The sequence below is a fragment of the Sabethes cyaneus genome, chromosome 2, assembly GCF_943734655.1.
Source record: "Sabethes cyaneus chromosome 2, idSabCyanKW18_F2, whole genome shotgun sequence".
NCBI lineage: Eukaryota > Metazoa > Arthropoda > Insecta > Diptera > Culicidae > Sabethes > Sabethes cyaneus.
Genome location: NC_071354.1, coordinates 57,324,606 through 57,349,898, shown reverse-complemented (window position 1 = coordinate 57,349,898; position 25,293 = coordinate 57,324,606). Strand labels below are relative to the sequence as shown.

The 25,293-nt window shown below is 38.5% G+C and overlaps 3 protein-coding genes across 4 annotated transcripts in view; all 3 read left to right on the top strand.

Moving 5' to 3' along the window:
- LOC128738739 (protein yippee-like) overlaps positions 1–25,293 on the top strand; it is a 199,844-nt gene that overhangs the window by 134,639 nt on the left and 39,912 nt on the right. The gene's annotated exons all lie outside the window — the stretch shown is intronic.
- Positions 12,901–14,568, top strand: LOC128735460 (UDP-glucosyltransferase 2-like). The gene is made up of 3 exons (XM_053829942.1): positions 12,901–13,156; positions 13,209–13,620; positions 13,686–14,568. Exons 1-3 carry the CDS (start codon positions 12,901–12,903, stop codon positions 14,566–14,568), a joined length of 1,551 nt encoding a protein of 516 aa, XP_053685917.1.
- Positions 19,660–21,364, top strand: LOC128735459 (UDP-glucosyltransferase 2-like). The gene is made up of 3 exons (XM_053829941.1): positions 19,660–19,906; positions 19,968–20,379; positions 20,446–21,364. Exons 1-3 carry the CDS (start codon positions 19,660–19,662, stop codon positions 21,362–21,364), a joined length of 1,578 nt encoding a protein of 525 aa, XP_053685916.1.

The window sequence follows — 25,293 nt, the reverse complement described above, 5'->3', positions numbered from 1 at the left end:
TGGCAGTCCGGTCGGTTTTATTTGCAGACATCTGTCTCAATTTGCTCAGACGTCTGCTTGATCCATAACATCGGAGCATTTCAATTGGAAAAGCCATCAGTCATTGGATCAGCCATAATAATGGCTCACCGAACCAACGACCGAACGTTCGTTTGTTTTCGCCTGAAGCGTCCGTCCCGTCTCACTCACGCGAGCGTGAAGCGTGAACACACAATGATTGTCACTGTCGGTCGGAACTGTGAAGCTTTCGTTCCATAATGGAAATGCATCGTACTTTCTGTTGATCTGAACGAAGATGGTGTGCCTCAATGGGATTTCACTGAAGCCACACATTTCATATCAAGAATATGCGTGTCATCATCGTATTTATTCGATTACCTAAACTTGGACACACCTGTACTCGTAAATTTTGCCGTAAAACTCACTTTTGTTGCATCGGAGCTTGGAATTTTGCCTTAATTATAATTTATGCACTAAAGCAGCCTATTCAACTAGCTCAGGATGTTAATGGCTGTTGAAAAGAAAATTGAAATGATTCACACCTCAAGATGAGAGCTGTCATAAATTTCATAGTTGGAGTGGAAAATGAGATCAGCATAAGGCAGGAATATGTTTGAATGTTCCTCAATCACGTTTTAGCATTTTCATAAATGTTGCCTTCTTCATCATAAAACTGACAGCATTTTAAAGAGAATGGCTTTTCATACTTGGCTGATCGTACTGCAGCGTAAAGTTGATATAAGCTTCATGTACGCTTCTAGGCAAAAGTGCATGATTTTATGTTCTTTATGTAAGAGACAATAAGTATGTTTCATCTGTATTGACGCAATTCTGTTGTGAAAATGTGACCGAACCAATTCAACCTTTTGTTGGTATTTTAAACCTAACTTTTATTTATCAACAGAAGAAAATTTCATAAATATCTTCCTGTACATCTGCTCCCGTATATCAAGCTTCATTTAAACATCTGTAAGAGAATTTTACAGAAACCCTAACATTTTTTGCATTTCATCCGTAGAGTTCTGATGACGTCGTGTGAAGCAGACACTTGGCATTTGGTTTCGCTTCCGGAACATGGCCTTCCGCTGCGTCATATTTCGCAGAGCAAAACACACACTTATTCTAAAAAAATGTAGCTACCATCATCAAGCAAAATTAAGAGAGAAAATCAACTCAGAAGAAACGTTTTTCGATGCTCGATAGATTTACTGAAAACAGTTACTTTGTGGTGGCAGGTTCATGTCCGATAAAATCTGTAGAAAAACCACCCGTGCACTGGGCTGATCTGAATCCCTAAGCCGGTACCGACAGGACAAAGCGTATTGGCTGAACAGCAACATGGTGCAAATGGAGATAAATAAACTTTAACGAATGAATTTGGCAGGCAGTATTTAGCAACAACTTTGGACATGGCATTAGACGGTAATAAGAGTAATTAAACATAAACATTACGTTTTATTGCGGAAATATAAGGTTTAATACGCCATTATAAGCGATTATTTCACCCGAACTTTATCGTTTATCGTACCAAAAAAAAGCAAAAAAAATAGCAAAAAGTTAAATGAAATGAATATTTCTATGTAATGTTTGACATAGGACTCCGAGCGCCTTGTTTTTGATGCTGTAACGAGTAACTTTAGTTTTTCATAGTCATCCTCGGGCCAGCTGGTGCTGCTGATGAAAGGAAACCAGCGAGTGGCGCTGTGTAAAAGTTTTCACGGCAGCACAATGCCGAATGTAGAATATGATTTTTGACTGTTTCAAATTGCGAGTTATAATTCAGGGATATAGGTCAGCTGAGTGATTGTATAAATCAAAAGAGAACTGTGAAATGAGGTTAGGTGACTGAGAATAGGATCGAGTAAGTGATGTAAGGTGAGTTGAGGTGACTGTGAGGGCAGGACTCAATATTTCAAAGTGAGGATGCAATGGCAACATTCAACTGATTAGTCAGTTTCGTTAAAAATATTCTAAAATATTCATCCCGTCATTTTTATTGTATTTGAAAATGAGTGAAAACTTTTCTAGCAAAGTTGGGTTTAGCGCAACGAATATTCTACTTTTTCTAATGGAAGTATTTTCTACCGACAACAAACATGTTTATCGTATTAAACACGTTATGCGTAATAGTCCTTATTTGTTTTGCGACTTAGTGCAGATATAATTTGCTAGAATGTTTCTCTTTGGCTTTGTTTCCGTTCAAGGAAATCCATTTTATGCTGAATTAAACAGGCCAGGCTGTCAAACAATGGCTGATGAATAGTGCAAAGCCTGTAGTAAGAAGGGAATGGTTTCTGTGCCGCCGCCTGGGTTCCGTGCCGAACGTGATCGAAATTTCGATGTTTCCGTCAAACATGTCTCATCATAATCATCGCCATCATCATCTTCAGTGTCGCCGGCATCCCTGCGGGATATAGATACCACCTGATGTAAGATCTAACAAGAAAGCAATGTCAATGTTTACTGTATCTAACAATTGCACGTACGGTTAAGAGTACAAAATACCTCTAACGTATTACAGTTGAATTAAATTCACATGTAACGCTTTTTCTGCAGCGTAGTATTTGCCCGTTCTAGTCGGTATTAATCTGATTAATCTAAAGTTGTTATTCAGTTTATAAATTTCATTAATTTATCTATTCAAGTTCCAAACCTCTGCTGTACAGAAAACTGCTTGATACACTGTAGTTGGCACTATGCTAGGAGTATCTCATATAATATTCATCTCTTGTCCTGTTTTTCCTTTTCCGTCTTGTCGAATCGTAATATCAATAATGCTTCGTAATATCTTCATATGTTTTTGTAGCTACTTTCCTCTGGTTAGTACATGTTAGTGGTTAAGCCAAGAAGTTTCTGCACTCTAGTATAATAAAGCGTTCCATCGTAAATGATAACGACACATTTTGATATCGACTTTCTTCGATTCGATACAAATGTATATGTCGTTCTATATCTGTCATGATTTTTTTTTTAATTTTCTTACCTTTTACCAGACCAGACCTTTAACAGACTTTGTATTTGCTAAAGATTATTGTTTCATCTTACAACTTGCTTTTAGTTGTACTTACTCAAATCGACAATAACCCACTTGTGTACTTATTCAACAATTTCATGAAAAAGCATGCATCAAAAATGAAAAGTGCTTAATTGTTCGTATTTCGTAAACTGAGTTTTTTTTCAGGAAACTATAGACTAGACCCGTGTTTTATTTAACATCCCCTTTCTGAATTAGACTCAATCGGGTTTTAATCTAGCAGGTATTTTGCTTTTAATAGATTAAAAGTTTCAATAGACACATTTTTAGCTCTTGAAATTCTGGTTATTTTAAAAATTTTGCTAAATTTCCAGTCCGGGCGTCTAAAAACTTTGTAATTAAGTTTTGATTAAAAAAAACAGAACACTGCGAGTTTTATTGCTGTTTACTAAAATGCTGTCTTTATTTAACTTATCGACAAGCATACGCTTCCTACAGATTATAGGGTTTATACCTAATTCCCGTCGTACTAAGTAAAGCCATTCTAATTTTCATCATTTATTAGATGGATTTAATGAATACTCCAAAAGTTCTTGTGCTGATTTGACTAAAACACACTTACCTTCCGATCCGTGAACTTTGAAATCACTGAAAAGCGATTATTAAAGTATATTATTGAAATTATGCTACTGACTTTATTTCTTAAATTCGTCGTACCGTTTTAAAATCCGTCCATCAAAATTTTTCATCGTCCGAACTAAAAATCACAACAATGTTTACAAAGCTAACGCGCGTTTGTGTAGGACGGCATGACAAATGTTATTCTGCAAAATTTCAAGTTTGCAAAAGCAAGTTTTCCTGGTTGTAGAACGACAATGCTTTGCGTGAGTTATTTTCATTTATGAATGACGGAAATTAAAACGATTAGTCGACATTTTCTTTTTCGTCGCACGAAAAACGTGGGAAATTTGGCTGGTAGGACTTCTTTAATGATAAAAAGCATTTAAATAGATCTCAGCTCACTTTGATTGATCGCGTATGATAAACAACAAACTAAAATATTAGGAAATAACTAGGTTTGCATTGTGTGTCATAAAAATCGCTGATATTTTTAATAATTTGTATTGGATAGGACGGGAATAGGCAATTGCGACGAAGCAGCAACATTTATGGAGCGTCACAATAGATTCCAAATGCTCAATCCACCTGATGACAAAGAGCTGTTACTGAAGAACAGTTATTTGTATGCTTAATATGGAAGAAGGTAATCAGCCACACCAAACCAGCGGGGCTCGGATTCCAACGCGCAGCCGCTTGCAGCTAAATTGAACCAGAAACAAAACGAAAGAAATAACGACGATGCCAGTCATACAAAAGTTTTCCGCTCTTTGCAGCTATAAACCACAAACCGGAGTGGAAGGCCGAGGCGGTAGTCAAAAAATGATGTAGCGCACCTAAAGCCCCACACATATACACAAACACATACACACACATCACAGGAACATCCGTAAAATACAATTGCAACCATTGCGCGCGTTGGTCGGTTAACGACCTTGGTCGAATCCACCTGACGCCCGTCCGCGCCGGCCTCTCTGCATGAATCTGCCAGGGTCTTGTGAGTTGTTCCTACATTACATGAAACATAGAGAGGCTCGATCCGGTGAGAAAAGCGCCTTGGCAGAATCCCACCATCGGCTTGTTTATTGAACATAAAAAAACAAGTTGTTTTGTATCTTTGTAGTTCCTGAAAAAATACCGAGCAAATTGACTTTGATCTGCTTACGGAGAAAATAGGTTTCTGGTTGTTATTTGATGTAGTTAAACATTACTACGTCAAATTATGTAACAAGTTTAACGTGAAATTTTTTTTCTCAAATATAAATTGCGACACATAGGTAAATGTGAAAAAAATTTCTATATATTCTATCTTCACTCTACTGCCAAGTTGAAAAGCATTGAAACTGCACTTACTCACCTCCCCGCAGATCGTTGTGGAGTGTGCGAAAGAACAACTCTCAACTTCCCAGTTTGAGTTAGCAAGGTGTGGTGAAGTGAAAAGCAGAACATTACAACCACCAAACACCTGTTAGCAATTTCGGGGAACCAGTTCTATGTTTTATAGAATCGGTTCCGCGCTGTTTCACGTGTGAGTATGTGACCTTTCCTTTCTTCTTCATTACGCAGAGTAGTCTGCGTATTCGCCGGTGTCTAGCCTAGACTGATATGGGTGAGGCTGAGAGCTTCTCAGCTGGCAGTTATGTGTGGCGCTAATAATAAGGGGGACTAGAGGCAAGAGTGCCGATGCCTTCATTTTAAATTCAATTAATACGTAGGGAAAATTCGAAAATTTGTGAAAATTTATTATATCTATAGAAACTGATGACTTAAATTCAAAATGATGATGGAAATAACATATTTATTCATAACTTAGAATGGAACACAGATAATAGGCCGTATGAATAAAACAGTTTACTTTGCTTTTTCCGTTTAAATCGTATGGGAGCATTTGCTCTAAATCTTTTATTCATACGGCTAAATATTAGCAAACTATTTAGTCTAAACAGGGTTTCAAAGTTCGCGATCAAAAATACTCGGAAATAACGCTTGTAAAAAATGTCCCCCATTAACTAACCCAAACAAGAAAACGCATCAACTTGCTATTTTGAAGGTATATAAACTAATCATTCACAATGTATTGAAAGGTTATTATGCGTTGGATAAGTTTTGATTGCGAAAATAATATTTTTCGAAACTTTGTACTTTTCGAGCTTCACGGGGGTGAGATTGTGCCAAGCCAATTTGTGGATTTCACATACACAACAAAAAAACGTCAGTATACACCAGTACACTCACATTCTTTACTATTGAGCACAATATTTTGATAGATTAGATTGCATCATCTATTTTAGAGCAAACAGAATTATAGGTCGCTAATTATTTTAAACTAATTTTTACTTTTTCTCTGGAAATTTCAGATGCTTTGAATAAACACTCTAATATAAGGCGAATATTATACCGTGTATAAACTGCTAGTTTTAAGGAGGGGGGAGAGGGGTGGAATGGGCTACATGTTCTGCGGCCGCGGGTTCTCGATCGAAGTAATGGTTACTTTTGCTAAATGATCAAATAGGTATGCCCCTTAGGATACACGTCCTTCATATATCCCCCCCTTGTTTACCCTAGAAACGCTACTGGCTATATAAAGGCTGTCCATTGACTACGAACTCATTTTTAGTTATTGCAGATCTCTCCGGGTTATTTTCGTTCATACTTTTTGTATGATGCGTTGTTTTTGGCCGACCCCCTGCCCCTAATAGTTCACTTAGTTCATGGACGGCCCCATATGAACTACTTTATACTGATATTTATGTGTATTGTTTGTAAACATGCTAATGTTCACTGTTTAGGTTTTTAGCTCAACTTTATGTTTTTGGCACAATGTCACCCCCTAGAAGGGGTGAGATTGTGCCAAAGTTCATGCACTTCCAGTAAAATTAGGTTTCATTGTAACTAAACCATCTCTACGGTATTTGTTAATTGAACAATTTAGTATATATTGACAGGTTTGAAATCAACTTAGTTCCTAAATTGTGTATATACTGAGCTAAAGAACCAAAGCATATGCTTTTTTGGCACAATCTCGCCCCGGATGACGGTACTTTTTTCTCAGAAACCACACAACGTATTGCAACAAACTTTTTTTTGTTTTGTTGGTAGTAGCTTTGCAAAGACTTTTATAACTTTTGAGCTTTGTAAACCAAACAATGCCAGAGAAAAAAGAAAAAGAAGAATAAATTTTATTTTTTCAGCCGTCTTTTCTACTTCTTTTCCGTTTTGCACAAACTGTATTTCGTTTACAAAGCTCAAATGTTATATAAGTCCTTACCAAGCTGCTACTAATAAAACAAAAAAAGTTTGTTCCCATACGTTGTGTAGTTTTTGAGAAAAAGGTACATAAAGTTTAAAAATCGTGGTTTTTCAGGAGCGGCGTTTTATTCCGTCGAGGTTATTCCATGCCGCACTGGATCGCTTATGTATATGATCATTTTTCGGCCACTTCCCGTGGTCGAATCGTTACAAAATTAGTATCAAAATAAGCTGAAAAGACTGCAGAATTAAAATCTGAAATAAAACAATAGTGGATTTTTCAAAATTTTTAGTCATTTATGTCCCCTTAAGCTTTTTAATCAAATTTGAATATAGGTCCCACTTACCCCGGAAAATGGGGCAAGTGGGACCTATCGCCATGATTTTGAAAAATTCTCCTCAGATTCATTTAACGTAAATCGATAGTCCTTTTTTGTTATTAAACCTTCAAAGTGATACCACTGAAGAGTTTCTGTACCGCAAGAATTTTAAAATTATCATAGGTGTAGATTACACAGCCGAATAAACTCTAACTATGCAATTTTTAGGTCCCACTTGCCCCGGGGTACCTTATATTTATTCTTGACAGATACGTATTTCGCCTACGACTTGCAGGCTTCTCAGTGTTTGTTTTCGAGTTCGAAATATACATAGTAGAACTTAATTGGATAGTTTTCTTTTTAATTTAATTTCAGGGAATTCAACCCACAACCTTTGAAATTTTTGTTTCATAATTTTGAAATTTTCAAATTCAGTAAATTTATCATTTTTCACACCATACGCTTCGTTACTTCCCAACAAATGTGATTTCACTTCGTCAGTGCTGCCAGTGCTCGAAGAAATTGTCAGCTCTGCATAAAGGCGAATATAAAACGCAATAAGCGCATATGATTTTACTTCTGGTAGTATTTTTTATCTATCAGCTCATGGACATGACTACTGAGCTGCTGGCAGTGTTTATTTTTCTGCTTTTTTTAAATCAACCTAAACCTGGTTGATGGAAATTAATTAGAACTTCGGAGCAATGTTTACGTTTATTTTAGTTTCGTTTACCGTTATCGGCAGTTCAAAATGAATGAATGATTTACATTTGATTTCGTTCATTTTTGTCGAGAATGAATGAATGAATGAATGAATGTAGAGAACAACACAAACATGAACGCAAGTGATTCGCTCGAATCGTCGGTTTTAGGTTGGTAAAGCTGAGTTTCTTTCATCTGTACTAGAAAAAGCAAAGAATGAGCAGTATATTGAATCAACTCAGGCGTATTGCATAAATTGAATATGAGATTTCTAAGCACTGGTCGTTGTACTACTGTTTGATTGAATTTGAACATTGGTAGCTTGCCAAGTGGGGCCAGAAATGACAATCAACTTTTTACTGCTCCAAAAAAGGCCGCGTCTTGCTCTAAAGGTACTCTTTTCGCCAAATTTTCTAGTTCATTGTTCCTGAAGTAACGAAAATGCAACTTTTCAGTCTACAAGTGCGGATTGTTCGTTAAATGGGACATTTTTTCGAGAATTTCGTTCTCTTTTTTATTTTGCACAGTTAGCTGGGACCCACTATCGATCATCGACGTATCAAATTTTTCTCCAGGAATTGTTCCGAACACGGTCCTGCAGTACGTTTTATTATCCATAACGGCGTAATCGTGTTTTGTCAGTAAGTAGTCCGTGCTTGAGAACGTCCGGTGCAACTTGTGCCTAACGGGTGACAACTAAAATTTTGGAATTATTCGTGGCCCCTATACTCAAAAATGAGAAATGAGGGTATATATGTGTTAGCTCTCTCTCTCTCTCTCTCTCTCTCTCTCTCTCTCTCTCTCTCTCTCTCTCTCTCTCTCTCTCTCTCTCTCTCCTCTTTTTGTCAATATTTTGTTATCGCTTCCAAAATGGTACGGATAAGCGGCTTTTGCGCGTCGAATACGATATTGTTAGATACATATCAGTACGTAACTCTTATTTGCAATCTAATTATACATATGAAAATGCTGACTGGGTGTTTACCATATCCTAAGACGCACAGCAACTATTCGCAAGGAAGGTAGTGGAAGTCCTGCCAAATAAGAACATCGTTCTCTTTCTCGTGCCTTTGGTTTGGTTTTGGACGTTTCTACAAAAACATCATGCAGATGGACAATACGTGGATTGGCCGGATAGAGCATCATCGCATTACGCCAAAATACACAATCGTTCCTGGTTATCCATTCGATGCTACTTGTACCCAAAAACCACGAACCGACGAATCTGTCTCAGTCCGCCCAATCGAAGATTTCCCCGGGATTTTGATCTCCTTGGTGTACAAAAATAACCGGAAAGCCACGAATTGCTAACAGTTAACTGGTAGAATCAAGAGATGCATTTGCAAAGTTCCGACATCAGACGGAAGTTTCGCCGAACAGTCGATTACGGACCGTTTTCAAATGAACACTGTTTTTTTTAACAATGGGCAGTGTATCTTTAATTTCGGTAAATCAGTTCTTCTTCATGTAGCTTTGTCTTTTTTGACAGCTGAGCTTGAGAAAAAAAAATTCCAAAATTTTAGTTGTCACCCGGTAGAAACTTCCCAAATCCCCCTCTTTGCTTTCTGAGCACAGGATAGTGCAACTCCTGCTACATATTTCTACAACGTTTTTCGGTGGTAACTTCGGGTTCCGTTTGGAAAGAATCTCCATATTCCGATGAAGCCATGATGTAAACAAGTGAACTCATCCGGTCATCAAATGCCTGCTGTTATTCAATATACATACCCTTAACGTAATTTAGTAACATACTGAAAAAAAATCTCTGAAAATAAAAAAGACGATAAGATTTTTCCTGTGTTCAAATTTTTCCGTGTTCGACCTTTGTATGACATGTGTTAGTGTTTATTTCTAATTTCCGTCGTAGTAAGTAAAGCCATTCTAATTTTCATCATTTGTTGGATGGATTTAATAAATACACCCAATTCTGTTTTTACACGGGGGATGCGTCCCGTGTAAATTGAAATTGTTTCTTGAATTCGTCGTACCGCTTTAAAATCCGTCCATCAAAATTTTTCATCGTCCGAACTAAAAATCACAATAATGTTTACGAAGCTAACGCGCTTGTATTTAAGTAGGACGGCATGACAAATGTTATTCTGCAAATTTTCTGTAGGTCAGGCAAGTTTTCCTGGCTGTAGAATAACGACAATGCCTTGCGTGAGTTATTTTCATTTATGAATGACGGAAATTAAAACGATTAGTCGACATTTTCTTCTTCGTCGCACGAAAAAACGTGGGAAATTTTGCTGGCAGGACTTCTTTAAAGATAAACAGCATTTAAATAGATCTCAGCTCAATTTGATTGATCGCGTATGATAAACAACAAACTAAAATATTGAGGAATAACTAGTTTTGCATTGTGTGCTAATATTTTAAGAATGCTGATATTTTTAATAATTTGTGTTGGATAGGACGGGAATAAATAGGCAATTGCGACGAAGCAGCACCATACCCTACTTGTATTGACCATGAGCATAAGCGTTGATGAAGATAGCAAATATCTATTTAATTAGCCTGTATTAAGTTAGCTTGTTTTTCTTGCCATATAGATACTCTAAATATGATAGTTAACAACAATTCATTACAACCGAAATTTTGCTTTCATTTTTAGGTAAGGCTTTTTGCTGTGAGATGTTTCAGGTAACGTATAAAATAATTGATTGCGTTTTTGTCTCTATTCATGTGAATTAAATCTTAGATGTGAACAGATCATTTTAACACGGTAGCTCAATTGGTGTGGCAAAAACAACTATCTGATTTAAATTCGCAGGATCCATTTTTATTTTTGGATTTCAGATTTGTTTTATCTAATAAAAGCGCAACTCTTTCTCGTTTTTTAATTCGTTACGTACTTTGTGTACGTTTTTTAATGATACGTTAATTTTGTTCGGTCCCACCACGCACGCGTTCTGAGCTATCGGAAAGCTTTTGCTTCCGTTCGGGCCGTGTACTCAATTCGTTCCGGCGAAAAGGTAACGATAGATAAGTCTTATCGTGGTAGCCCAATTATTATCAATGACGAATTTTGTTGTCCAATTTATGCAACGGTTTGCATCAGCATTTCGTTGTTTTGAAGGTATACAATTGCTAATATGACAATTTTTTAAACTTGTTGTAGTGCCACCTGTCCAAGTGACTGAAAAAAATATTCAGAGTTGGAGTTGAATGGGTACTCATACCAAAGTGTCTCTCAACACCTCAGCGATGGACTGGCAGAATTAAATATTATGGATCCCATTTGAATTGTAGTCAAGATATTGTCTATTTTATTGCACTGCACTTAAGTCATTTGCACTTGCAATTGCACAATAAAATGTTCGTCTTGCTTCATAATAATAATGTTTGGCTACTTCGTGCAGACTCTCGAAATAGTGTATGAAAATTCTACATTCTGTGGATACGGCTCAGAAGGAATTGAATTAAGAAATTTTCAACCTATCTTGCTGTTGAAAATTGTTTTACCATGAATTCGGTGAAAGTATCCACTACAGTTCATTCAGTCATTTTGAGTATCTTAGGCAAAGGTTCAAGTCGTCACCGCTTATTATAGGAATGTTCAGTTCAGCTTAACCGTTACTCACTTGAAAGCAATCATAATTGTCGCATCCATAACTGATATAAAGTCATTAAAGCGAACAAAAGCCGACACAGCCGAATTTCCTAGCAACTGTCGACCTTTATTTCATTTACGTGTCGATGAATCTTGACTTTAATGACTTCTTAAGCTTACCGTGAAAGCCATTAAAAGTGATTAGGAACGTCTGCCACTCGACGCTCTAAAAAGCTATGGGAACGAACGCTATTCAAAGCCGGTAACTATGTCTTACTCCAGCGGTGATTGCAGCTATAATTATGTTCTGATCCCAGAGAGTTGCGCCTCACCGACGACTGATGATCGTATACGTATTGTTCGATGCGGTCACCATTCTGGGGGCCTCCGATTGGTAAGCCTTCTCCGCAAATCAGCGGCGGTCTGGTGGATAAAAATAATAAGTGTTTCACTCATCATCCCGTCACGAGTGCCAATGGCCAATGCGAGATTCTATATGCACGATCAAATCCAATTCCCGACAGACATAAGAGTTCATTTAAAGTGTGCACTGTTGGCTGTTGTATGATCCTTTGGCTGGGTGCCGCCGACCGTACGGGAGCAGAAAACATCGTTAGTGTGATGCACTGTGTTCCACGGTGTTTTCCGAGCATCGAATCCACATATGGTTCTGCAGTATCTAAAAAACCGGTCCGGTCTCATTTCGAACCTGAAAATTGATCCCGGATAACACTGCCCCGGCGAAATGAAGTGCCCTTGTGCGTTCAGATCCGTCTGGATTTAGCAGTAATTGAATTTTTCTTCGCCTGATTATTCCACAAATCCACTATGGACTGAAATTACTCTTCATCATCATGATTGTTATTGCCGTTTATTACTAACCCAACCGCGCACTGCTGTGGGTATGTTGCCCAGGGAAGGCCATTCGGATGTGAGTGAAGATTAACGAATCGTTTTGTAATAGTGTTCTATAGCTGGAAATATTGATTCCAGAAGAAAAAATCGTTAATAACCCGTCATTAACTGATGGGCAGATGAAATATTCTACCGATGCGTTTGAGTTAATATGTCTTATTGTACGGTTGTTTTTGTGCGGTTAATTTCGCATTTAATGTAAACGAGAAAGCCTGTAAAAAGTTATCGCCATTTTTACTATAAAATATTATAATACGACCGTGGCTATACCTAGGCAGCCATGTTGAATTGTTTTCAGATACTGCGAAGCTTACATTTTGGTAGCATATTGTAGCACCCATTTCGTACGTGATAAGCTTTCAGTTGAATACCCGATAACGTTGTATTGTTACAGTCCCAAATTTGGTCTGTCATGATTAACAAAACGGATATACATCTTGATCAGAGCAATACGCATACACTTACGCGGTGAAGCGTTATAAACGGTCAGACACTTCTCATTGCGAAAGCTGTCATCAGCCAGTATCGTTTCGGTCAGTGCTTCTCGCTCAGCGATGTGAACCTTCGCAATGTGGCAACGGCAACGATTAATCTTCGCTATTGTAATAATTAGCTTCTGTCATAACCTTGCGGAGGCCTACAGAATATTCAGCATAAATAGCAGCCCCAGCCGTTCACATGTGATTGTGCAGGAAGCTTTGGCCAAGGAATTGGCCCGTCGTGGTCATCATGTTACCATGGTCACTCCGTTTTCTACGGCACCAACGTTGGAAAATTACCGGGAGATAACAGTACCGATTTCCGACGAAGGAACAAGTAAGAATTGTGTGATATTCTAAGTGAATTGTGATGTAACTAATTGTAAAACTGAGCACAGGTATGATGACGAGGTTTGTAAACGATCAGTCGTTTTGGACAGCGCTTAAAAATTTTCCAGCTATGAGTGCGGTATTTAACAATGCGGTGAATGACACCTTGAATCATCCGACGGTGAAACGTATCCTTAATGAGGAAAAATTTGATCTGATAATTGCGCCCGTTATGGTAGATTTCATTTTGGGCTTAACTCAATTACTAGATGCACCTGCTGTCGTTGTTTGTCCAAATTCTGTGTTCGGATATATTAATGACTTGGTTGGAAATCCAAGTCCGATTGCGACAGTACCAAGTATCATGATGGGACTTTCCAGTCCCATGAAATTCACTGATAGAGTTTTCAACCTTGCTGGTTGGGTGTTAGAAACTACAATCGGATGGTACATAACGCGCAGTTCGGAGCCATACTACTAGTACGTACAAATGTCTACGGCAGTCAAAGATAACCAAAGGTCTAAATATTATTTGGTATTTTCAGCTCAAATTTTCCGTCCGACAAGTTCCATCCATATGATGCTGCTCGCAAGAATGTTTCGCTACTGTTAGTAAATCAACATTTTTCCAAAGCTTCACCACGCCCGTACGTACCTGCTGTTGTCGAAGTGGGTGGTCTACAGGTCAAATCAAAACCAGATCCATTGCCTAATGATCTCCAAGAGTGGATGGACGGTGCAGAACATGGTGTAATTTTCTTTAGTTTAGGTACCAACATCAAAAGTTCGTCGCTGCCACAGGAAACACTAGATGCTGTGCTTAATACCTTAAAGAAGTTGAAACAAAGAGTTATCTGGAAGTGGGACTCACATGATATGCCCAATAAGCCTTCAAATGTTCTACTACGCAAGTGGTTGCCTCAAGATGATATTTTAGCACACAAAAATGTTCGACTTTTCATAACGCACGGCGGCTTGGGAGGGGTAGCGGAAGCACAGTATCACGGCATTCCCATGGTGGGTATTCCATTCTTCGGTGACCAACGGGGGAATCTCTTGCAGGTTAAAAAAGCAGGTTGGGCGGTTATGCTAGAGTTTGCTGATTTAACCGAACAAACATTCACCGAAGCAATAAAGGAGGTGTTGGAAAACTCGAGCTACACAAGTATGGTGAAAAAGCTTTCCGTATTATATCGGGATCGCCCGATGACGGCTATGGATACTGCCGTATTTTGGACGGAATACGTGATCCGACACAAAGGGGCTCGTCATATGCGCTATTCGGGAATGGATCTCAACTTTTTCCAGCTGAATTTGTTGGACGTATGGGCAGCGCTTGGTGCCATTGTTTTGGTGATTTATGTTGCTGTACGCATATTCAAATTCAGCTGCCGTAGAAAACGACGATTGAAAGTGAAAAGACGCTAGGTTTGGCAGTGACTTAAATGTTACCACTAGAAGTATATCTTCTACATTAGATAAAAGAATAGAATTTGTTAGTAAACCAATTTGTAGTACACCAAAGCAATAAATCCAAATGTTTTATACGTTACTTGAGGGCCATGTCAATGAAAATGGTTGTGATATTTTAATGCTCCTTGAATAGCTGGCTGAATGGAATTTCTTGGGAAAATTAGCTATTTCGCAATATGAAAAATGTTTTAAATATATAGTATTGACATTCTCTCCACTTCTATTACTTGTTTAGCAAGCCCGTCGTAGGTTTTCGATCGAGGACGAATGTGGTGTGGTTTTTAACTAATCAGTAAATGAACAGCGTTTATTTCTGAATGTGGGTATATGTGTAAAACGTTTGTGATTGCAAGTGGGACTCGGGGTAAAAATTTACCAAATGTGATTGTTGCGTTGTTCGGAAAGTGCTTTTATTCGGTTTAGGGATAAGGCCAGGACGGGAATCTCTGATAATTAATAGATGAATGTTCCTGAGGCTGATCCCTATTTACCACAGCTGCCACAAATATCTCTGAAAAATGTAGGATTGATTGGGTCGGCCGGGGACTTAGTGTTAGTAAGGGGATGTAAGCGGGATACCAGACCCGGTTTGAATCTACAATGATTACGGGCAATGATAGAGGTACTAAGGCAGCAGATGGGAAAATTAAATCAATTCTACTATATTACATTTAATTCACAATACTGATATTTCTAGCGGATGGTTTTAGGGGTTTGGCCGCGGATTCCCGTTATAAATACTGTGCACTAGCTCTTTGGTCTCGAGGGTTAGGAGACGGATGTGACTCTATGTTTTAAAGCTTCTGTCGACTACCGCGAATGCCCAGGTCATCTTGTGCTACATTTACTTTGTAGAGTTGTCTTGGTACACTGCATAAATCCCGGGGGATGAAAGATGAAATCATCGAGCCCTGATATGTTGATGACCTTCGATGGTACGAGATTTATCTTTCTATTGGTTCATTTGTGGTTGTTCGTGTTGGAACATTGATGGTGGGTGCGCGGTTGAGCAGAACCGGATTTAGGCGGGGTTGAAGAAATCTCCACTTCTTCACTATACTGCATTTTACAACTCAAGTAGTACGAAATGTCCAGGGCAGAGCTCATTTACATCAATCATATTTCATCTCATCATCATCATCATCATTATATTCAAAATATGACATTTCGGCCTTCGGCAGAGTGAGTCCGTGGAGTCCACGCATGGCCGGAACGCCTTCGCCTGCGTGTATAGGCTTGTCGGCTATGCTTGGAGCTGTGTTTTGGGAGACATTAGGCCGTATAAATAAAAGAGTTAGAGCAAACTCTCCCATTAGATTTACACAGGCCTATTGCCTGTCTCGTCAGGCAGAACTGGCGTTTGAGGTCTCCCTGACACTTTGTTGATGACATTACAAAAGGGCCCGGTGCAGATTTTTATGCGCTACTAGTTGACCCAACAAACTTCGTATTGCCACAAATTAAAATGTGTTGTACATAAATCGTGAATCTGCCACAATCTCGAGTTTAGCAAGTTTCTGAGGAGCTTAACCTTAGATAACTCATTTTAGCAGTCACGTCACTATGAAATGGGCATGGGTAGTTTAATTTACAAATTTTCAATTTTTCCTCACAGTAAAGTAGAAAACAATCCCCCCGTTACTGAGCCAGATAAAATAAAGCGGATAGCACTTAAATATTTGCCGTGTTTATATAATATTTCGCCGAATACCATTTCGCGAAAAACCTTACGCGGAATGTACCATTTCACGGAAAACCTTTTCGTGGAAAGTACAATTTCGATCCTCGGGGTGATCCTCTCCTTACTCGTTGTCGCTCGTAAAGGAGCGAGCCATATCGAGTGCAAAGCTATAGAGCATTTTTCTTGGAAATTTTTTAAAAATTAGTTTTTCATACTTAGCTTATGTTGGCCGCATTTTACAGGAATACATGGTTCTAGGCGATTATTGAAGGACTCAAAATACACGTTTTTGCAGAAGATTGCAAATTTCTAGGACCTTTCCTTGCAAAGTTATCGCTTTTGGATCGTGAAGTTAAGGAAGAATAAAGTTTAAATAAGCGATAAGTTTGCAAGGAAAGATCCTAGGGATTCGCAACTTTCTGCAAAAACTTGTGTTTTAAGTCTTTCAATAATCGCCTAGAACCATATACTCTTGAAAAATGCAACCAACATACGCTAAATATGAAAAACTTATTTTTTAGGAATTTCCAAAGAAAATGCTCTATAGCTCTGCACTCGATAGAGATAGAAATGTCATTTCTTTAGCAAAATTGTTTATCTTTATATTTTCTATAACTTTGCTGAAGAAACCATGTGTCTATCTACAAACACAAAAAAATGGACATGTATTGAGCCTTTAGCGAACGCGAAACACATAAAACGTATGCTTGCCGTACTCTCATTTGGGTGGTTAGGGACAAGCGGAACCCATACAAGTTTATAGTACTCGACTTAAGCTTCAAGATGAAGCGCTGATTTCAAAAATCCGCCTGCCCCATTTTACCCCCCGGGGTACGTGAATTTATGGAAATTTAAGACTTGGATATGCGATAATCCAGCACGTAAAAGTCCCAGAGATTTGCGGTCTTCTGCAAAAACGTGCATTTTGAGAGCTTCGATAATTGCCTAGAACATTGTATTCTTGTAAAATGCAACTGAGAAAAGCTACTGTTTTACCTGACTCACTGCGAATATGCGTGTTATTGAAATAAAACGTCACCATGCGTTTTATTCGTTTATAACGCATATGCAGCTAATATCGATAACAACCGATTTTTTATAAGTTGTGCTTTTGTTATTGCATTTAACTTGTAAAAAGTTGCATAAATAACAATTCAGTTTCACAATACAATTATTGCGTACTACTAGCACTTGCAATATTACGTTTAAGTACGTTATTTTTAGTGATCAAAATCAACGATATTTTCGATACAAGGGCGATATTTTTCGAAACCTTTCGAACCAACACGATACCGCGAATACAACGCTATGCGCAGTGAGTCAGGTAACACAGTAAGTATGAAAACCAATTTTTAAAGAAGTTTTAAAGAATATGCCCTGCAGTTCAGCACTCGATAAAGATAGACGCTTTAATTCTTCAGTAAAGTTGCTTGTTTTTACAATATTTACAACTTTGCCGAAGAAACTATGTCTATATTTCGTAACACAAAAAAGTTATTTTTCTATTTTCATTATAGTTAGCGATGACTAACTATTGACAGTTTTAGATTAAGGGGGATATTCATACGAACAAAAGTGCTGAAGGCCATAAATGATAAAATGAAAACAAAAGATAATAGGAAAAAAGGTCCACTTTTCGCCCTTTTGGACTACTGTGCTACGCCGAGACTAACCCCAGCAGCGGCTATTTGTCTTTGATCTCATAACAGGAAACGTCGAATGCTTCGAGTTCCTGGTTCAGATGCGATGGAATGTACCTCCTCGGCAGCTTCGTAATCCGCCATTATTTGTAATTCAGTTTCACAGAACAAACTATGGCTATAATAATTGTTTTAGTTTTTGTTTACGGTCTTTTAATTATGTTAATAATGTGTTTGATTTTACGATGTCTAGAAATGTGTGCAGTGTTAGTACGAAATGTTGTACATTTACCCTGCTATTGTTTATATTTTCAATTAATTCACTTTGTAATTTTTGTCCTACTGTGTTGTACTTATATTATACTCTAAATTTAATATTTTAACAATCTTCAAACATTTCAATAGTCTAATGCTCCATTTTCTATCTAGGTCTGTGCAAAAAAAGTTAAACAGAATAAAAACTACCTACATGACAACAACAAATTTATACCGATGAAATTTTGAGGACAAGTCTCAAGTTGCCCCTTTGGAAATGACGTGACTTTCCACCATATCAAAAACATTACGATCTGTATGTAATTATTGGAATTACTGGGCATTTCCTCTTAATAAATCATACACATTATTCACTACATTTCCAAACTATAACTAAGTTACCATTACGAGTTTACCATTAATTTTCGGCGGTATGCTGATATACTCGTTCGAGACATGATTGCAGTTGATTGCCTGATAACGTCACCTCGTTCCGACTAGTGTATTAGGGTACGGGAGGGTATTTCCAGCAAGCTACTAATTTCAGCATACATTACATTTTTTGGCTGCGCTTTTCTAAATAGAAACTTTGCCGCTATATAACAATACTGAAACGAATGTAGCACTCATAAGCTTTAATGTGTTGTAACTATTTTCATAAAAATGTAAGTAATTTGCTAAATTTTATTCAATAAATGTCAAAACCACTGTTTTTCCACTGGCACGTAATCAGGCTGAAAACCCCAGCAGCAATCGCTTACGGGTATCCGCTCTTGATGATGGTTTAGAAAACACACAATTATGATCACGTTTACTTATTCTAGCAACTAAACAGCTGTATTTGAGTGACAACCACTTGCTTCTGGTGCTAATGTATATGTACGATTCAATGATACACTAGCGCCAGCAGCAAGCTGTTGGCACTGCAAAACTAGTTATCTTCAATGAGCCGATATCTAGGCAATAGCGATACGTTATCCATCGGTCTCTATTTTGATCTGTTTTTGAATAGCATCTAATCCCTATGCAGGCTATTTCGGCCGGTCGGATTTAAAAAGCACAGACACCACTATAGAAAATGGGCCCAATTTAGCCGCATCGACTTCATCATTTCTCACGACTATAACACAAATTCAGTAGCGTTTCATTAAGATCAAAATACACGCCGATATTCAGTAAATATTATTCTATCAACTGGTATAAAAATCTTGTCTCGAATGAATATAGTTTCAACGTAATTCCTGAATATTGTTTAGGCTACCACCTAATGGGCTCAAAATACCCTCCCGTACCCTATATTTGGACTGTCATGATTGGTAAAATTGAAATTCATCTCGACTCAAGGCAATACGCATACACACTCGTAGTGAAGTGCTCCTGTCGAAGAGAAGCGTCTAGCAGCGAATGCTGTGACTGTCGTCAGCCAGTATCTTTCTGCCAGTGCTTTATTCGGCACCGTTAACTCACACAATGTGGCAGCGGCTACAATTAATCTTTGCTGTTCTAGTAATTAGTTTCTATCATACCAATACGGAGGCCTACAGAATATTCAGCATAACCAGCAGTCCCAGCCGATCGCACGCCATAGTGCAAGAGGCTCTGGCCAAAGAATTGGCTCGTCGTGGCCATCATGTTACCATGGTCAGCCCATATCCCTCGGCGTCGTCGTTGAAAAATTACCGGGAGATAACAGTGTCCGTTCCTAGTGGAGGGCAGCGTAAGAATTGTGTGATAGTCTAAGTGAACTGTTAAGTAATCAGTTGTAAAACCCTGCACAGATGCAATGGCGAGTATGATGAAGGATCAGTCCCGTTGGGCAATGTTGATGACTATGCTAAGCGTCAGCGATGTATATATGGATGCGATGAATTATTCTATTAATCACCTGGAGGTGCGGCGTGTGATCAGGGAAGAAAAATTCGATTTGATAATAACGCCTATGATAGCAGATTTCGTTCTGGGTCTAACTCAATTACTAGATGCACCCGCGATTATTGTCTGCCCAAACTCGATCTATGGATACCTCAACGGAGTGGTCGGAAATCCGAATCCAATTGCGACAATACCAAGTACCATGGTGGGACTTACCAGTCCAATGAATTTTTTCGATCGAGTTACAAACATATATGGCTGGTTTCTAGAAAGCTTGTTTTCGAGGTATATTAAATACACTTCGGAGAAATTCTATTAGTACGTACCCATCAGTGATTGTGAAAGGTGACCAAATAAAATCTAAATGTTATTCGATATTTTCAGTTCAAATTTTCCAGCGGATCAGTTTCATCCATATGACGATGCGCGCAAAAATATTTCGCTATTGTTAGTAAATCAACATTTTTCCAAAGCCGGACCACGTCCGTACGTACCCGCTGTTGTCGAAGTGGGTGGTCTACAGATCAAGTCGAAACCAGACCCACTGCCAGAAGATCTGCAAGACTGGATGGACGGAGCTGAACATGGTGTAATTTTGTTTAGTTTGGGCTCTAATATCCAAAGTTCATCGATCCCTGGTGAAAAACTGGATGCTGTGATAAATACTTTGAAAAAGTTGAAACAAAGAGTTATCTGGAAATGGGACTCACCGGATTTGCCCAATAAACCTTCAAATGTCCTGCTACGCCCGTGGTTGCCACAAGATGATATCTTAGCACACAAAAATATTCGACTTTTCATAACCCACGGTGGCTTGGGAGGGGTAGCGGAAGCGCAGTTTCATGGCGTTCCCTTGGTGGGTATTCCATTCTTCCTAGATCAGCCGAGGAATCTGTTGAGCGTTCAAAGAGCAGGTTGGGCGGTTGTGGTAGAGTTTACCGAATTAACCGAGCAGACATTTACCGCAGCAATAAAGGAGGTGTTGGAAAACTCGAGCTACACAGATACTGCAAGAAAGCTTTCCAAATTATATCGAGACCGTCCGATGACGGCTATGGATACTGCCGTGTATTGGACGGAATACGTAATCCGAAATAAAGGGGCTCATCATATGCGCTATTCGGGAGTAGATCTCAACTTTTTCCAGCTGCATTTGTTGGACGTGTGGGCAGTATTGGGATCAGTTGTATTTTTGTTTGTGGTAATAATTATACGCGTTTGCAAATTCTGCTGCAAAAGTTGTTGTCCAACAAATACTCGTTTGCCTAGCGGGAAAAAGAAACGGAAAGTTAAATCGCATTAAGTTTTATTTGAATAAGGAAATAAATAGTTATTGAGGAATAGAACAATAATTGTAAATGTATTGCAGAACAGTTGCAAATTGTTTTTAATAAAATTCGGAACTGGTGAATGACCCTTTGAGTTAAAATCACTCAAAAAAAAATCGGAATTGACTGAGTGACCGCTCGTTCGAGGGTATGAGCAACGCATAGTCGCTTCTCAATATAATCGCTGACGTTACTTCTCAGGCACTACCAACATGTGTATCAAAAGAGAAGCATCGCATTTTTCATCTATCGAGACGGTCGTTCACTATTCATTACCACCATGAACATCAACATGTCCGAAAATGCCTGAACTGACGGCTACGAGGCTTACGCAGTATTTGGGCAGAATTATATTTTTGTCATATTTGGATTAGATATTCAAATTTTTCCGCTTATGTAATACAAATTACAGTTACAGTTCTTACGTGAGTTACCATGATAGTGTATGGACGGATTGTAACTTATAACGGTGGATGATCGAGGATATCCTCAACCAGTATTTCCGGAGCTTGGCTGTGAACACTGGCGAAGCAAAGACCCAAGCAGTGCCCATTTTCGCACGTCTCAGCAGAAATTCAGCAATACTTTACTGACCTAATATTTGGCAAGGGCTTGAGACAAATTAATCATTCTGTCAACGTGAATGACACGCTCTTAGATCTTGTATTTACCAATCTCCTGGAATGCTTTGACATCTTCTCCGTTGTTGTCTGTCGATTGTCACCACGCACCATTTATTTTACTACTTGACGCACAAATTTCGGACGACCGAAGTGAACAATTCAATTTTTGCAGACGTGGATTGAAGTAATCATCTTTCTGCTATTGGTTCAGTTGCCCAAATGCTTTTAGATTTTTATGATTTGTTTTTAGACGTTGTAGTTCGACAAGTGCCCAAAAAAAAAGACAAAGATTAGCCTCTAATTTCATGCAGCCGTGGTGGACTCCTGAACTACGAAACTTGCGTAACAACCTTCGTAAAATGCGGAACCAACAGTTCCAAACTAAAAACGAATTTGATAGAATTAAACTTCGTGAACGTGAGGCAGAGTACAAAGCCATTCTTTCTGCAACGCAAGAAAACTACCTGCAAAGGATTCAATCGTCTGTCAAACCGGATCCTTTGCGTTTATGGAAGAAACGGAAAGTCTGTAACAATGTGCCTTCGTCCGTCAGTCTCGAATCTCGGCAAAACAACTTCTCACTCCAACTCGGAAGTAGCTAATCTGTTTGCCTCATTTTTTGTGAGTGTATTTAGCAAATCATCACCCGTCCAGCGGCAAAACTGCTTCGCTCACATACCGTTTCTAAATATCTGTCGCCTATAAAGTTTTCTGCAGACGAAGTTCAGAAAGCCCTGGAAGATCTCGACTCAACGAAAGGACAGACGACCTGCCTCCAATTTTTCTGAAAAACTGTGCCGTTTTGCTTGCGTTACCGATTGCCGCCGTTTTTAGCCGCTCGCTCCAGGAAATAAAATTCTCAGCTACATGGAAAATGGCATCCATAGTTCCAATTAAATCACCTGGAAAGTTGAACCCAATGAATCTGCCTCTTTCTCCTCCAATTTCAATAAGCCTGCAAAAGAAAAAAACTAGCAATTGGCACGAGAATTCACTTAACTAACAATTCTTCGAAACTACATTTTTCATCCTTCAAGATTTATGTTGTTAGTTTAAAAAAAAATATCACAACACTAATTTCTGCCTTGCGTGGTTGGTAACTTTTGATTTGACACATGAATCGAATTGCTTATCATATAGTAAAAAATGACATTTTCACTCAAATGACATTGACATTCAAATCATTTGCTGGATTTCAGCGAAAAACTTCATTGCTAATTAACAACCAACAAACCATTTTGTTAGATCGAAAAAAAGTGAACCATCATGGTTCACTGAATGGCTAGGCTCATACCTGTCTGAACGCAGAGCCTTCGTTAAAGTGAATTCCGTGCACTCCAGAATATTCTGCATATCATCTGCGGTACCCCAAGGCAGTGTGCTTGGCCCTCTCATCTTTATTATCTATATCAACGACTTGTTGGAACTGCTTTCATCATTAAATTTTCTTTTGCCGATGATTCAATTTTTTTTCATGTGATAGCCACTCCTGTCGTTTACGTCGCATTAGAAGCAGATATCAAAGCAAAGCCTGGGTGCTAATTCCGTTATCGAAATTTGACCTTCTGTTTTTTTATACGACAGACTTCGCAACCAGCTGTTAGAATACAGGACAGTGCGGGGTCAGTGCTACGATCCTATTGACTCTAACAGCCTCTCCCAGCCGAGATTCGAACATATGACGACTGGCTTATTAGACCAGCGTCTTACCTCGAGACCAACTGGGAGGTAAGCCTAGCTTACTAGAGATGGTCGGGTATGAAACCAACATAATATCAACGAACTGCTTATTTAGTCTGATGACAACGGCATGCGTGTTAATAGCAAAAAATGCAAAGTAATTTTCTACAGTCGCTGCAATACTGTTTCTCTGCATCAATATAAAATGGGATCGGATGTAATGAGTATAGAATCATTACAAAAGTAGCGTTTGTAAATAGGAACATTAACCTTCAAGTATGCAACCAGTGCTCGAACCAATACAAATAACTATCAACTGACGATTGAGGGTTATGGGTGGAAATTCTTTCGGGTAGGAGATTACAGTCATGCATGGATGACAGAAAATTTGGAATAAGAATCGGTTTTCAAGAAACCGGAAATACAATCTAGAGAATAAGGAATATGTAAAATAAAAAAATTAGAATAAGAAAACTTACAGGCCAGGCTTTCCCACTCAGACCGTCGATAAGTTAAGAAGTCGAATAAGAAGAAGTATAGCGAAGTGCAACCCGTTAAATTTATTAAAGTAGGAAAAGTGATGTGATATTGTTTTGAATTTCCAGAATATATAGTCGTGAGTCAAGTTAATAAATACAAAAGTCGCGAGTATGTTAGTGAATTTTAATTATTGAATGATAAAGAATTTTAATCATGTGGATTGATAATAGGTCATATATAAACGAATTTGGTTTTTTCGGCTGGACAGTCAATTGGCACAGCAAAACGACACTTTATTTTTTCTATGCCCGACGTTTCGATGTATTTGACATCTTTTTCAAGGGGTTAGAACCACGTATCGTCTTTTGTCTGGTGGCTTCTGCTGAAGGCTTAAACTAGTTCCATCTACTCGCATTACTAGCATTAACCGAGTGTATCTGAACGAAATTTTGGCGGATCGTTTAAACATACACCCTGGCTGAATCGGAACACTGCTTGGCTATATCATATATATCATATATCTATATCATATCGTCTGACGCTAAAGCTGGGTATTTGGAGACTCTAGAAGAATCCTCGTTACACGGATTGTTTGGAACGTGTCAACTCTATCCGCGATCTAGGACTTACAATCGACTCGAAACTGAGGTTTAACGAGCACGCAAGCCTAATTACTGCCAAAGCTAACACAGTGCTTGGTTTTGTGCGGCGTCATGCTTCTGGAATCACGGACGTTTATTGCCTCAAGGCACTGTACTACTTTTGAAGCAGGGATGGTTCGATCACTTTGACTCAATTTTGATTCATTTGACAGTAGCGTCCTAACCGAGCAAAATTTGACAATTTGATGTATGGGTCATTTGTAGATAATAACTAGATCTACAATTTTGCTGAATAAAGTGTTGCTGTATCTTTTGTAGTTACGGTGCTACAATGCTAGTACCTCATTAGTAACTAAATGAACGTTCATTTAGTTACTAAAGAGGTACTAGCATTGTAGCGCCGTAACTACAAAAGTTACAGCAACACTTTATTCTGCAAAATTGTAAATAATAACGAGTTCTTCAAATGTCTCATACATAACTTTGTCAAATTTTACTCGGCTGAGACAGTAGCGTCAA

Excerpts from the sequence above, each read along its gene's own strand:
- LOC128735459 (XM_053829941.1), top strand. The coding sequence starts at position 19,660 with ATGTGGCAGCGGCTACAATTAATCTTTGCTGTTCTAGTAATTAGTTTC. Across the intron at positions 19,907-19,967 it reads CGTTCCTAGTGGAGGGCAGC|ATGCAATGGCGAGTATGATG; the intron begins GTAAGAATTGTG and ends AACCCTGCACAG. Across the intron at positions 20,380-20,445 it reads ACTTCGGAGAAATTCTATTA|TTCAAATTTTCCAGCGGATC; the intron begins GTACGTACCCAT and ends CGATATTTTCAG.
- LOC128735460 (XM_053829942.1), top strand. The coding sequence starts at position 12,901 with ATGTGGCAACGGCAACGATTAATCTTCGCTATTGTAATAATTAGCTTC. Across the intron at positions 13,157-13,208 it reads CGAAGGAACAAGTAAGAATT|GTATGATGACGAGGTTTGTA; the intron begins GTGTGATATTCT and ends AACTGAGCACAG. Across the intron at positions 13,621-13,685 it reads AGTTCGGAGCCATACTACTA|CTCAAATTTTCCGTCCGACA; the intron begins GTACGTACAAAT and ends TGGTATTTTCAG.